Raw genomic sequence first — 15,035 nt, 5'->3', positions numbered from 1 at the left:
TTCTACATACCTCCGATACCATAAGTACTGGAGCAGGGCTCGATACTACTACCGTCTAAGAACTCACTATCAACGCTTCCAGGGACGCACCCAGTTTATATCCCCCTGATGATGCTACATTGTGAACAATCGGCAGGAGCAACCCCAGCTAATGTTAGCCGTTGGGCCTCCCGTAAACTTCAGGCCAAGGTCAATTATCATGTGTTCAAATGTCATCTCGTAAAATGTAGTTATTAGCGAGAAAGCTGAATTAATACAGTTGTTTGCAGGAGATTATTTCACAGCAATATGAATACATTTTAGAGAGGGAATAAGTACCTGTTTAACCTGTTCAACACTAGCTCAAAGTGTTTATTGTTTTTGTTTAATATTTTTAACGTGGTATCGAAAATCATAGATTTTCACTACAACATTTCTGGTATCCTGACACTTCTACTTATTTCAGTTTTGCTGCCGTTTCCATTGTGTGAATATAGCACAAATTCAACAGAAAATATGCTATTTATTCAGGCTGGGCAAGATAGCTTATTAAATATAAACATATGTGAACCATAGAATAACAGACAACATACTGGCACCATTGTAATGTAGAACCCAATAGCAATAAGAGTAAGAATACAAAGTGTATGAGAAGTGATACTAACACCAGTGTCTAATAGAGACTAAAATAGAAAAGTAATATTGAGCATGATATTGAGACAGATAATTGTAGATAGAATATTGAAAAAGTAGTATAAGATTATATTGCACATAGACTAATGAAACTAATATTGCGCATGAAATGGAAATGTAATATTGCACGGTGCTGAAAAGATAACTATATTGTCTCTAAAGTACCATAACTCTTTGATTTAACACATTGATGTGTACGAGCATCAAGTACATTTCATATTTTACTCACCTCTCTCTCGGTCATTGAAAATGTCTTGGGAATATTGTCTGGACAAGCGTGGGAGGCCTGTTTACTTTTCATGCAACCGAGTACTCTCCTCCTCCTCACAAGAGGATGCTGACCACCGTTGTATTTGTGTCTGACACATAATCAGTGGGCCTCATTCTCTCCAGCTCCGTCTTTCTCTTCGCACTTCCCATCATCATCATCATCATCGATTCGTCTGTCGATCTCGGTAAAACTTGGGAGACTCAGGGGATGTGTCTTAATTGTATGATGATTTTAAGTGGCACGGCCAGATAATCATCCGTGGCTGGTGCCTTACCTTGCTCCGGCTTCGTGGCTGGGAATAGCGGGGGAAATTGTTGTCACTTATCGCCATTCAAGGATGATGGATGGCGAGCAGGGCCCGGAGTGTGGATACTTATGTTGCTGCTGGGGGAGGAATAAAATCATTGCCTTTATTAAGTGGCATTCACTGGAGCAGGCTGGAGCGGTCGTCGGCGTCCTCCCCACTGAGATCACCATTATGACAGTGATGGGGTCTCAAGTTGATTGTGTCAGTGAATAGCAGCCCTCTCTGCCTGTATTGGCCGTGTTTGTGTCGATAATAGAGATGGTACTCTCATAGAGATGGCGGCGCTTGGAGGCCTTAGGATATAGTCGCTCTAAGCTGAGCACCATTAAGTATAACAAGGGAATGGCCCAGCGGTCGGCCCACTGCAGAGACTGAGCATGCTCCATGTAAAGGCCGTACAACTCCAAAGGTCTCGGGGTCATTGTCATACTTGCTAAGCATTGAGAAGTGTGGCGCTGCGCTGGCCATGCTTGATTTAGTCTTTCAATTGTCAAGGTGGGATTTCAAATTGACTGCTTTATGTGCTCAGGTACTTCCATCATCTCCAGCAGCTGAACACGGTGAGGTTCTCCAGCACAAGGCCACAGCATTGATTAATTTCTTTTGAAATAATTCTGAAAATTGTAGCCTTACTTAAGTGGCTCCTCTCCATGGTCTGAGCACCGAGTTGTATTCCTGTCCATAATTTGCGTCGCATTGTCTGCGTGTCAATTGACCCTGTGGTTCACTGCTAAGTTTGAAGTGAGGCTCGCAATGAAACAAAGTGCCTCGATTATGGTGTGAGACGGGTTTTTGTTGTTGTTGTGAATCATTAGTTGATTCTATTGGCCCTGAACACGGAGACCGCACTTCATAGCTGAGAAGAGAAGTTCAAGATTCGATTGATTGAATGTGAGCCCCTCATAACTAACTGACACAGACAAACTTAAAGGATTCATATTTGAAAACAAATTGCATAAAGGGGTTGTATTGAGAAGAACTCAATACCGCGTTTACCCTCTTGGTTTTACTGACTGGACATGAGTCCATAAAGCGTTATTGAACTACCAATTTCAGAAGGATGACATTGACCCAGGAACTGAGGTTAATCCTCCTTTAAGGACTGCTTTAAAAGTTACTCGATATTCACTTCTGTTATTTGTTTGTCAGAAGACTGGGGCCTCTTTGATTCAGTGTTTTGAATACAAATGAAAAATGGATGTGTTTTAGCCACAGTTGTATCATGTAAAAAGTAACCTGGGCTGAATCCAACAAATGTCAGTGTGGCAGCGTTACAAAGCGCATTTGTGTGGTTTCTGTGTGATCACGGACTGCATCTGGATGCAGACGTCTGAGCGGTAGTGGTACACACCCCGACGGTAGAGGAGAGGAGGCAGTGTCTTCGATAGCGATGAGAGGCTGGCGGCTGTGACCGGTGAATGGGTGAATGAGAAGTCAATTGTAAAGCCATTTCTCCTACTGAGGTTGGAAGAGCCGTCGATTTCCCACTGGGAAATATCAAGCTGCTCTGCCCCCTTTTTCCATCATCCTTCTCCAGTTCGGTAACCCTTACCAGTTACAGGATTTGTTGTAGTCAAGACTGTTTTTACAGGTTAATCACCTGGCCTCCTGTATTCCTGTGTTATCAGCTGCTTCGACTGACTTTGAAATCGGGGGCTTCTCTACTGATGATTGCAATCATTGAAGTGCATGAGGCAGAACTAATTAATTCCCTGCAAAATTAACAAAAAACCCTCTCTCTGATTTAAGTTGACTCTTTGCAGCAGTCACTCTTGCAGTTTGACTAAAAAGTGTTTCCTAATGTCTACATTTACATAGTTCCCTTCTCTTTGAGTCAATCCTTGTTAGTCACCCTTTCACAGAAAGATAAGAGGCTCTTCACAATCACTTCATATTACATTTTAATTGCTCAAGTTTGGACCGCGGACTATCTCTAGTCCTCTGTTTTTACCACGGATGTGCATTCCTTTCCTTTTCAAGCTATTAAAGTTGAGTAATTACCCACAAGCCCATGCCATGTTCACTAACCCGTGCAGAAGCCTGCCAGTGCATCTTGTCTCTTAATTACACATTTGAATCCTTAATGCATGTATGGGAAGTAAAATAATTAGACGGATCTCCTTTGTCTCTTTTCTTTACTGACGTCTGCGCAAACGCACAAATGACCTGACATGTCTGCCAGGAGAGAGGGAGAGAAAAGCCTGCATATCATCTGCATATTATAAAGGAATTAGCAGCTCCGGCTGCAACGGCAGGCGGGCCCACGCCTCCACCAGCGCATGCTTTCCAAAAGCTGCATTCTTCATTAGAATATCTGAGCTGTCGTAAACATGGTTCAGATTACGATATCCTCTCATTATCTTTATTCTGCCTTGCTGCTAATGAGCGGGACCGGGCAGCTAAACGAGAGAGTTCCGTTTACATTATTTCACGTGTGCCGCAATGATACTCATTAGAGCGCTCCTTTTTGTTCCACAGTTGCTTTAATTAGATTTCCGTCTCCACTCCTTTCATAAGAATGAGGGCATCCATCGCTAATAATGCCTGTAATGTGTTTGTTATTACAAGACGAGACAAGAAGCAGAAGAATTCAAAGGATTTCTCTTTTTAAGCGTCTCTTAATTGAAGGAGGTTTAATTGGGTCTTGTTAGGCTTCCGTTTCATTTCCGATGAGTAATCGACGACAAGAACAGGGCCCTCCTCCTCCTCCTCCACCCACAGACCCTCCACGTATATCCTGCTGCTCTGAACTTCAACACACACACCACCAGCTTAGTTTCAGGCCAAGCCCTCAAAGACACCTCATGGCCTCTTTCAGAGGATGGAGTTGCTTGGTTGCCATGGTGATAAGTTGTGACCTGATCTCTCTCTGACCACCCACTGATTTCTTCTCGGTGACCTTTGTCCTTTTCCCAGTGGACTCTGTGAGTGCTTTTGGTCTGGTTTTCATAGACAGCTGATGTCTGTTTCTGGTGTTTATTCATTCTTGCTGTGTTGCCCACAGCTGTCGCACGTGATGTCCTGATGATGTCATACATCACTCCACGCAGGGGGGTTTCAGTAGAGATCTTAACGTGTTAAATGGTTTGTTGTCAGTGCAGACTCTGAAAACCACTTGTTGCGTCCATTAGTGTGTTCTGCACATTGCACCTAACTTAACTTCCTGTTTTTTTCACAATAAGAGTTATTGACAGTTATTTGAACAACTGCATTTTCTTTTTGTTTGCATCATAAGGTATATAAACGGCAGCATAATAAATCCATTCTGTGGGCAGATAACATGACAACCATCTTAAAGGTTAAAACTCGACAGTCCACCGCCTCTCGTTCCTCTGGAGTCCTGCTGTCCGCACGGCAAATGCAGTTGTATTTGTGACGCCACAACAGGACATCAACTCTTTTTTGCCTCCATCTTATTTTTCTGCGACCGGGCATCAGATAGCCAGCAGAATGCTGGAGTGGCCTTAGGTCTTAGCTGCGTTACCTTAGCTTCCATCTGGGTTCTCCTCACTGGTCCCGTTTGGTCCGGCAGGTCTGGCTGGTGATCATCTCAAAGTCTGCTGCACTTTAATCCCCACGCTTCCTGATGTTGATGAATGGATTCTGTCATATGCCTTTAGTGCTCCAGACGGAAAAATAACAAATCAAGACAAAACAATATAGCGAGTGAGGGAGCTACTAGCTGCAGCCTGTGTATATGCTGTTGCCAGAGATATATGTTTATATAATATTTATAATGCAGCCTGTATAAAAATATTAATTATATTGCCTAATGACACTGGAACTTGGAACAGACCGTAATACCCAAATATTTCAAGACCAAAAGAGTTCTGAGTAAATGCATCACATTACTGAATTCTATGTTGATGATGTCTTCCAAATTTAGTCAAGCAAGCAAGTTCCCAAGTGCAGCTGGAAGAACCCGCATTGTGTTGTTCTGTTCTCTACACACACACACACACTCAAACACCACTGTTGTCGCTCTCCAACACATGTCGCATCCTGCTCATGCCACCACATGGACCAGCAGCAGGGGTGTGTGGTCATCTAGTATCACTAATAGCCCCTTTCACTGGCACCACCACGTCTCTAAAACAAGCCCAGACTGCACAAAGAGGCCAAAGGCAGGCAGACAGTGGAAATCAATGTCAATTGTCAATACACTTCAAGGTCGCCTCATCCTAGTCAAAAGGATAAAGATTTCTGAGGAAGCTGACACTCTTCACAACTTTTACTTTAGATGGAAACTGAAACTGGGACGACGATTGGTTGCATTTTCTAAATTGTGCTTTGATTTTTGTGTCCTCCCAATCAGTCTGGATGTGAACTTAGTTAAAGTTGTATATTATGCAAAATGCACTTCTCTATGATTTTTCGACCCAAATTTACCCCCAAAATCAACCCTTTCTTTTTTTTCTCCAGCTCTATCTATCAGAAAAGTTGTCACAATGAGTGAGCCATATTTGATGCTGGTTCTGACATCATAAGGGGTCAGAACCAAACAAAATGTGACCGTGCACATTTTAATATCTTGCTTTGAACCCATCGCTATCATGCAGCCCATTTGCAAGCTGTGCATGCGAGTTGCAGTTGAGGGACTCTCACTCACCATTGTGAAGTTGTGGAATAAAAGATATCGGGCACAGTTCTAGTGAAGCCAAACGCCTTCACACCGGTTCCAAAGCTGCAGGGACGCCCACAAAGCTCACTGACCAATCAGGGGAGGCTTTTACGAACGGAGCAGGAAAGAAACGGGCGCTAGAACAGACTTTTCACACACAGGGTCAATATACAGTAGCTGTATGCAGACTTGTTTTTTAAACATGTAAAAGTGTTGTTACAGCAACCTGAAAAGCATAGTACATCTCTGTAACACTTCTCCGTTACTGACTTGTGTAATGCCGGAGCACAATGACGGCAACAAATCAGGATCGAGAGTTCTTAATAATAATTGCAGTACTCTTTGGGGCTGTCGTGTGAGCGCTCTCCTGCCGCCTCCGAGGCACCAGCCGTGTCGTCCACTACGCTCTCCGCCCCCTCTGCATCTGAGCCTCCCCACGCCCACCACCACAGTCTCCTTTAAACTTTACACAATAGCTCTTCAATGCACTCATCATTTATAATCGCTGGATGGAGTAATAGTCAGCGTTTCAATAGTTTTCTGCCAATGTTGGTGTCTGAAGAAGGCGCAAGTAAAACCAGTTCACATCTGGTCATGTTCCAGCACTACTTCAAAGCTCAACTTCTCTCCATCTGCAGCCCATCCATCAGGAGCTCAAGTCATCACCATTTTTTTCATTTTTTGATACGTCTGAGGTGCATTTAGTAACAACCTGACCCTCTGAGAGGCCGTCATTGGAACCGTTTTAAATTGTACTTGCAGGTTATTGGATGAAACTCTCTGAAGCCATCAGTGCCGTTCTCTGCTCTGCTTTCAAAGACGGAACATTCTGATCACTGGTGCTATTGCAGCACATACGCTCACCTCTTCAGCTGTTGGAACAAGCACTCAACTCAGCATGTCGTCTCACACACACCTAAGCCACGCCCCCTGGCTGCCCACAGCTCCTCACAGGACGCTGATTGGTCCGAGCTCTAGCTCACCTCACACAAACTCATTACTTGAAGCCTGACAAGATGGATTCTTGTGTGATGCGTGATTTACACACTTCTCGCGTGATCACAGACATTGTGAGAGTCCAGTTGATTTGAGAGTGACACTCATTATTGTTGCAATGACGGTACAAAGAACTGTGGCTGTGGTTCTGATTGGGGTCGGTGGGCGTAACGTTGGATGGAAATGAAAAGAGCGCGTGGTTCCAGTGACTACTGTTTCCAGTGATGTGTTGAGAAGTGACCTTGTTTGTTTTCTGTTTCCTCACAGGTATAAACATTTCCTCCAGGACCTGGCTGCCAACACGAGTCCAGACAACCCGGAGTTTCAGCAGCTTTCAAGTACGTGTCTTTTCTTATTGTGTCGCTGCCTCAATAATCGTTTCCCCGCATTTCAATCTGCAGATTAACCCCCGAGTGCGTTTGCAGTGCGCCAGGAGCCGCAAGCTCAAATGTGTACATGTGTGAAGCTGGGGTCGATGTTGTTGTCACCTCCTCCTCTTCCAGACGGGTTCGTCAGCGACGGCAACCTAACAGCGAGTGACGAGCGCGTGGCGCCACATCAATAGTCACAAAGGCTTTTTGGCTCGCTCGCCGTGAAACGCGTCTTTTCTGCGACAAGCAGTTTGGAACACCGGATGGTTAAGTAAAGCTGTACAACTCTAGAATGTAAGGCCAGTCCTCCGACAGCAGGGAAACAAACAAACAACAACCCAACCTGTGAAGACTTTCATTTCAGCAGTCAGACTCCGTCGTCATTATCTTCATTTGAGGAACAAAGGGAAGTGCTGGCTTTCCCTTTCATTCCTCATTTGTTGTTTTTGTCACCGCAGCGCTTGGCTAGGCTAGCGGAGACAAGGAAAGCGAGGCAAAGCTCAATATGCGTGTAAGTTCTAGTTTGATGTGGATTTTGACATAATTAATTGGGAGCGGATCAGAGGATATTAAGCGGGAGCTATATTAATAAATAAAATCTTCCAGCATCAACACGAATCACGATAATGACTCATTTCAATCGTCAAATAAACAGCAGATCTGACTCGAGTGGTAATTTACACATGGAATTATTTATGTGTATCAATTAAAATCTCATTGCTGGTGTGCTGCCTTTGCTTACAAATTAAAACAGCCCCTGACTCTAAGATGAAGGTACATATCTAAATGTGCTCCACCATCGCCTCTTCCTCTTCTCATTACGAGATCCTTTTTTAAACTGTGTGTGTGTGTGTGTGTGTGTGTGTGTGTGTGTGTGTGTGTGTGTGTGTGTGTGTGTGTGTGTGTGTGTGTGTGTGTGTGTGTGTGTGTGTGTGTGTGTGTGTGTGTGTGTGTGTGTGTGTGTGTGTGTGTGTGTGTGTGTGTGTGTGTGTGTGTGTGTGTGTGTGTGTGTGTGTGTGTGTGTGTGTGTGTGTGTGTGTACGTACGTCCCGGTTGTATTGTAAAGGGAATTATTTAAAAAAGAAATTCCAGACAAATCACATTGTATATGTTTAAGCAGACTAGCAGATAGAATCACAAGAGGCTTTGTTGTTGTTGTTTTCTCTTGTTGTGCTGCTTTGTCAGTTTGCTCTTCCTCTTCTTTGCCCCCCCCCAAGCTCCCCTTTTTTGCCTCGCGGTGCATTCAGGCTGGATTTAATTGTTGTAATTGCAGTGCTTCAGGAGTTTTCATCAGCCCGCTTTAATACGGCCCTCTGACGCCTGACTCCACTGTAACCAAGTCTGACCTGACGCAGCTCTCCAACTCTGTCAGAGGTCTAACAATGAAAGTTAACAGTCCTCCCTCCATAAAGTCAAGCACTGTCTCAATAGTGAATAAATGGAATAAAGAGCTGCGGAAGACGTCTTCCGAATGTCTAATGGGCCGGATGTATTATTAATGCCTCGGCCAGAACTCAGCCCAAGAATACTGTAATTAGGAGTTGTTGTTTTTCTAAAGCAGGCAATGGAAAGTATTCCAAACACGTACAACAAAGGGAAGAAAAAAAGTCTACACGGATGCCTTGTTTGGTTTACATTGTAATTGTTGTGAAGTTAAGCGAGCCAATTAGGCCGTGATTATTTTAGTGTAGAAGAATCACCCTGAGGATCAAGTTCCTTTCAGTGCTCGGAACAAAAGCGGAAAAAGTTGAGCTTGAAATTAGAATCCGTCTGTTTGTTGTTATTTTGGACGCGTTAATGATGTAGTCTAAATGTTTACAGCAATTATTATTGCTGGAACACAGTAATTGGATGCAACTGTCTATTTTAAATGATTGCATTGTGATTGTGAAGCTTTGTAAAACAAAAAGTTAGTGAAAGAGTTCTTCAGATACTGTACATGTGGCATAATTCAGTTTGATTGGTTGTTTTATGGTGCTATTCTGTTGAGTGGGCCAGGGTGTTATTCCTCAGTATGGCTCACGGTGTCCATAGTGTTAAGAATAGAACACTACTCGTACTGAAAGTTGCTGATTTGTCAGATTTGTCTTCTTTTGTGTACTGTTGGATCAGATATTTCCAAATGAAAACCACCATTTTGTTAATTGTGCTCGGGTAACATTGAAACAATATTTTTTTTGTGACGTGAACATTTTTTGGGGGTGAAATCTTCTCACACTGAGCTAGCCAACTGTCACCGTGTCTTTTAGTTCCATCAACTCCAACAGAGTGAGACATCCCTTCTAGCAGATCGCGTCACATCTATTGTGTCCCACTGAGAAGGCTATTTTAATGTTTCAGATATACTGTACATGTAATCAACATTTAACATTATTAATACAAATAAAGTACAATAATTAAATATAAGATTTCTGGATTTTCCAATATGAGTAGAATATATATATATATATATATATATATATATATATATATATATATATATATTCATTCATTCATTCATTCTACTGCTCAAATGTCTGGGGTCACCTGTTATTTTACATTTATGTTTTTATTCTTTCAATGATTTAAACTGAGACAAAAAGAGTAGAATTAGACACCAAATGTATAAATTACATTCTAATTTTTTAGGCCCCACCCAAAAGTGACTAAAACGTGCCCACGGTGTGTTACATTTAGAATTTGAGTGACCGTAGGTCATTATTAAACCACCCTGGGCTCTGTGTATTATGGGTAGCCGTGGTCAGATTGAAGGTTTGAATTGTGATTTGTCAGCCCTCACAAAAGACTTCATATGGAGTCACATCTATTTGCAAATAGGACTACAACTTAAAACATAATGAAAGACGGTAAAAAAAGCAGGAGAACAGCCCTCGCCGTCGTCTGACTGTAATGAATCCAGCTTGTGTGGCGAGCAACAGCCAACCTATCCACCTCCGCTCCTAAATGGGTTTATTTAACAAAGTGAGCCGTGCTTATTGGGGGCAGCTGCTGTTTGCATCCAATTACAGACTGACAGCCAGGCCGATTCTCTAATTAATATGAGCATGTTAAGGCGTCCTAACACACACTGAACCCCCCCCCCCCGTCGGGTCCAATCAGAACTGTTTGGTTATTTTAATTTGCACAACTTAGTTCTCTCGCTGATGAGATCGAGCAAAATCAGGCTGCAAACTGCTTCACAGGTTTGTTCCTTATTTAGTATGTTGGCCCAAGGGGGGGGGGGGGGGGGCTCACATGGGTGAATGTATAAGGAGTGAAATTCAGTCAATCCCTGGTGGCTGCCAGCAGAAGTCACATCACAGTGCGTGCACTTCTAGAATCAGGATTACCATAAATTCTCACATAAAAGCCAGTATTCAAACAATGGCTGTAAAATTGGCTAGGGGCATGGTCATGAATATGACAATGTCAATAAATATTGTGATTTAGGAAGAAATCTATTGAAGTTGTTAAGAAGTAATGCAAGCAGAGAGAGCTATCTGCTTTAAATACCAAGTTAAATGAGTCATAATGAAATCAGATCTGGGTATGTCATCACAATCATATATGGCTATATATTTGATGTCTAATATATACCCGTAGAGATTATAGCGGAACTCAGAAAGGAGTTAATCAATGCAAGGTCAAACAAATGTGAGTGTGTGTGTCTCCTTCAGGGGCGGTGACCGCGGTGGACGAGGTGTCCCAGCGTATCCAGAACAATCGCCGGTGCCATGAGAACCACCTGCAGCTATGCCGGGTGCAGAAACTGCTGAAAGGGCGAAAGACGAAGGTGTCGGCTGCAGGTTAGAGCCTCTGATCACATATTCCTTTCATCCCCCCTCCCCCCCCACCAAAGAACCACCTCCATCTCCTCTCTACCTGTCTGCATCTGTTGCTGCGTGTCCTTTGGGACACATGTGGGGGAGACGAGTAGAGATAAACTGAAGGGAAATGAAGTTCAGTATTGAGACGTTCTGACTGCTTTTAATCAATAGAATTCATTGGACTTTCTGCTGGAAACGTAAGTGTTTCGCACACTGGGCCCACTTCATTAATAGAGCATTAATGCTAACTGTTAGCGAATGAGTGTGCTTCTCCCCCTCGTTTATTTCCCTTTTCCATTGTGGTTTCCTCTCTACTTGTAGAGCGGTGGGCCTTTTTTTCCCTGCCACTCCCCCTCCTGTTGTTTGTCTGGCCTCCTCGTTGCTCCGCTCACCCTGCCAATCTCCCCCAGGACCAATTAGAGCCCAGCCTCATCTTGTGGACCAGCAGATAAAAAGGAAGCCGTGTGTGTGTGTGTGTGTGTGTGTGTGTGTGTGTGTGTGTGTGTGTGTGTGTGTGTGTGTGTGTGTGTGTGTGTGTGTGTGTGTGTGTGTGTGTGTGTGTGTGTGTGTGTGTGTGTGTGTGTGTGTGTGTGTGTGTGTGTGTGTGTGTGTGTGTGTGTGTGTGTGTGTGTGTGTGTGTGTGTGTGTGTGTGTGTGTGTGTGTGTGTGTGTGTGTGTGTGTGTGTGTGTGTGTGTGTGTGTGTGTGTGTGTGTGTGTGTGTGTGTGTGTGTGTGTGTGTGTGTGTGTGTGTGTGTGTGTGTGTGTGTGGCCATGAGAGTGTTTTTTTTTTCATGTGTGTATTTGCGGATGTGTTGGTGCAGGCTGGGAGCGAGCACTGAATAGCAGCTCATCTCTCTAATGCCGATGTGGGAAGTTTCAAAAGCTTCCTCTCATCCGAGTTCTCAGGCCCTCGCAACTCTGCCGGCTTCCTCTCCAGCTAATAAAGCTCCGGTCCCACCAGGCAGACTTCAGAGCAGCAGCACCACCCCACCCCGCACCGACCCACTCTCCTTCCTCCCCACCAACACTGCCTCTAATGTGGGTAAAAGAAAAGTGCTCTGCCTTGTACAGATGAGAAGCGCCGGAGCCCCTCCAACATATTAAGTAGTTCTGTAGGAGATGGGGGGGGGGGGCGATTGTGAGACACAAAGCCTGAATCAATGGGACATCGATACAGCAGACAGTCGGCCCGTTTCTTTGGGAGGCCGCAGATTTGTGTCTGCCTGCCTGTTCCTTCAATTTGAAACAAAGATGTCTCACATTTTCTATCCTGTTTCACATTGATTCTTTCCAATTGATGTCCCTTTATGTTCCTGACTGTGGTGTTTTTGTTATCTCAGGTGTCTTGGGCCAATCAGACAACCTCATTAAATTAAACTTTAATGTACATTTAAGAATAACAAAGAAACAGAAATTATTGAATGTTTAATTTCTAAATGCTCTTCCTACACAGATCCATAGGATATTTGTTCTCCATTTTAGTGCTGAAACATTTCAGAGATTTATCAGTTAATTCACCGACAAATAAATAATGTTGCCCTGTTAATCATTTAAGTTATTCGTCAGGCAAACAATCCAGACATTCTCTGGCTCCAGCTTTTCCAATATGACGATTTACATCCTCGTTGGCTCTGGGGAACTGCAATGGTTCTCATAACCAGATCTAAGGGTGTTTATTTCTTCCTCTCAGATGTTTGAACTTTGATTCATAGTCCACAATCTGATACAAAAACCATAAAGATAGCTTCAACTTGTATTTTTTAATCGAAATCTAATATTTCCTGAATTTTAAAATCCACATCCTGAATCAGAAATACACAACCAGGAGTGTGTTTCACAGCATATGTTATAATGCCACTTCCTGTTTTCCTGACATGTAAATATGTCAGGCTGGCCTTTCTTAGGCTCCATCCACACGACTACGTTTCCATTTAAGAGTTTTAAAACAAAAAAGATGTCCATCCATGCGCCTGAAAACGAATATCACATGACGTGTATGTGGGTTCTGGTGTAAACAGGAAGGAGACTGGTTGCTTAGTTACAGAAAATAGAACAGTATTTTAGTAGTCTTTAATAATAAAAGGTAGTGCTTGATACTTAGATCAACAACTCAAACGGACAAATTGTAAAGTTTTATTTTTCAAACTGAGTTGCAAGGCTCTGAATCTCTCTCTCTCTCTCTCTCTCTCTCTCTCTCTCTCTCTCTCTCTCTTTCTTTCTCTCTCTCTCAAATGTACTTTGAAATGAACACTTACGAATCAAAATGTATTAGATTGTGGATCAATAATTTTGGTCAACTCGTTTCCTCTCGGTTTCGTTGTTGTCTGTTCTCTCACTCGTAGCTCTGCTGGTGGTCTCTGTCGTACTGGAGAGCGTTTGGTTTCTGTGTGAACTTCACAATAGTTGGAGAACAAAATAAGCATTAATAAGAAAAGGAAAGTGACTTCAAACTGAAGACACGCCGCTACTCACTAAACGCACCATTAACAGCTGTTTCCTACAGTAAGCAGAAGTAGAATTATAAAACACAACAGCTGTTAGTATTGACAACAAGGTCAGCAACGTAATCCGTTATCAATGTTGAATTAACCTGGTAGTCATCTGTAACAGCTGTTTTAAGGGTTTTAAAACTAAGTGGAAACGAGCCATAAATGGGAAACAATAGGTATGTGATATGGGAAACAATAGGTATGTGATTTGGGAATGTCGCTAGTTAGCTAGAGAGGGGGCAGCTCACACACACACACACACACACACACACACCTAGGACTTCCTAAAGTAAGCACAACAATGAATGATGCTGTTTTATTTATAAAATGCCTTGCTAAATGTGGTTTTACACCAAAATATGAATTTACCTAAAAGAAAGCTAGCTAACGCTTTCAACGTAGCTAACATTAGCTGCGTTCTTGGAACAAAGCCGGCACTGCAGCGCTTATGATGATCATCAGCATGGTGACCAACGTGACTAGTTTTTATATCGTCTAGAACTTCAAAGTGAGTAAACTTATTGATGACTTCTTTCTTTCACTCACTTCCAAAATGAATGCACAAGCTGCAGGAAAACGAATATTGGAAGTTCTTTCCAATACGAAGCGGTGGCGCTCATGGGAAATGCAGTCTTCATTCTAGAAAATACTACTGCATTTGTCCACAGGGGCCGCCTAAATAATCCTAATTTCCACTAGATTTGGTGAAATCCCGCCAGTATTGTTCAGTAAACAAAGTAACAGAAGTCTTTGGCCAAACTCAAAAACTCAACCCCCTTTCTGCCACAGCAGCTCGGCCTCTGTTAGTCGGACACATCAGGGGGAACGGGACCCTTTGTAGATCAATCTTTACTTCCTGCCCCACCTTCCTCAGCAGCCCCCCCATCCCACCACCACCACACACCACACACCTGGTCCGGCCCAAAAGACTTTGTAGTAGAGCAGAGGTGCTCTTTGACAAGGGGAGCTGAAAGGCCCGGACACGGAGAGGAGTGCTTGGCACTTCCTGCTCTTTGAACCTCAAAGCACCGTGGATGGTCAGATGTGTGCAGGGGGTCTGAAGAGAACGGGGTCCACAAAGGGACTGCTCCTCACACAGAGCGTATCCAACCTCTGGCTCATTCAACTTTGTCCATCAGGGGGTCTGATGGGGGGTAGCTGATACAACTTTAAAGGTTAGGGAAACTACAGTTTGCTTTCCAAAGTAGCACTGGATTTAGTTTAACATTTTTCTTCAAAACAAAAGTACTTGAAGTCGTTGTTTTTGTTTCAAGAGATAGGTGTCGGACATTAAGACACTTATTGTCCATGTTATTTCCCCCCAGAGTACAAACCTCACCCCCTAAACTGGAAAGCAAAGGAGGGCTGTGTAGGTGAAGACCTTTTCCTGGTCATGTGGGAGATCCCAGCATGTCTGTATAATCACCACACTGAAACACATCAGTTTCAGCACGCTGGACACTGGCAGCATTCTGATGCTCGAGCGAACATGTAACGCATT

At 43.4% G+C, this 15,035-nt stretch overlaps 1 protein-coding gene across 5 annotated transcripts in view; it reads left to right on the top strand.

Moving 5' to 3' along the window:
- arhgef39 (Rho guanine nucleotide exchange factor (GEF) 39) overlaps positions 1–15,035 on the top strand; it is a 60,107-nt gene that overhangs the window by 20,467 nt on the left and 24,605 nt on the right. For all 5 annotated transcript variants that reach the window (XR_004608964.1, XR_004608966.1, XR_004608965.1 and 2 more), the window contains 2 exons: positions 7,135–7,205; positions 10,895–11,023. Coding sequence is in view for 1 of the 5 variants with exons in the window: in XM_034526125.1 (XP_034382016.1) it covers positions 7,135–7,205; positions 10,895–11,023 (200 nt within the window). In the remaining 4 variants the exon portion in view is untranslated. The remainder of the gene's footprint in view (positions 1–7,134; positions 7,206–10,894; positions 11,024–15,035) is intronic.

The sequence above is a fragment of the Cyclopterus lumpus genome, chromosome 23 (assembly GCF_009769545.1).
Source record: "Cyclopterus lumpus isolate fCycLum1 chromosome 23, fCycLum1.pri, whole genome shotgun sequence".
NCBI lineage: Eukaryota > Metazoa > Chordata > Actinopteri > Perciformes > Cyclopteridae > Cyclopterus > Cyclopterus lumpus.
The sequence above is the reverse complement of the archived record's forward strand: the minus strand, read 5'-3'. Positions and strand labels throughout refer to the sequence as shown.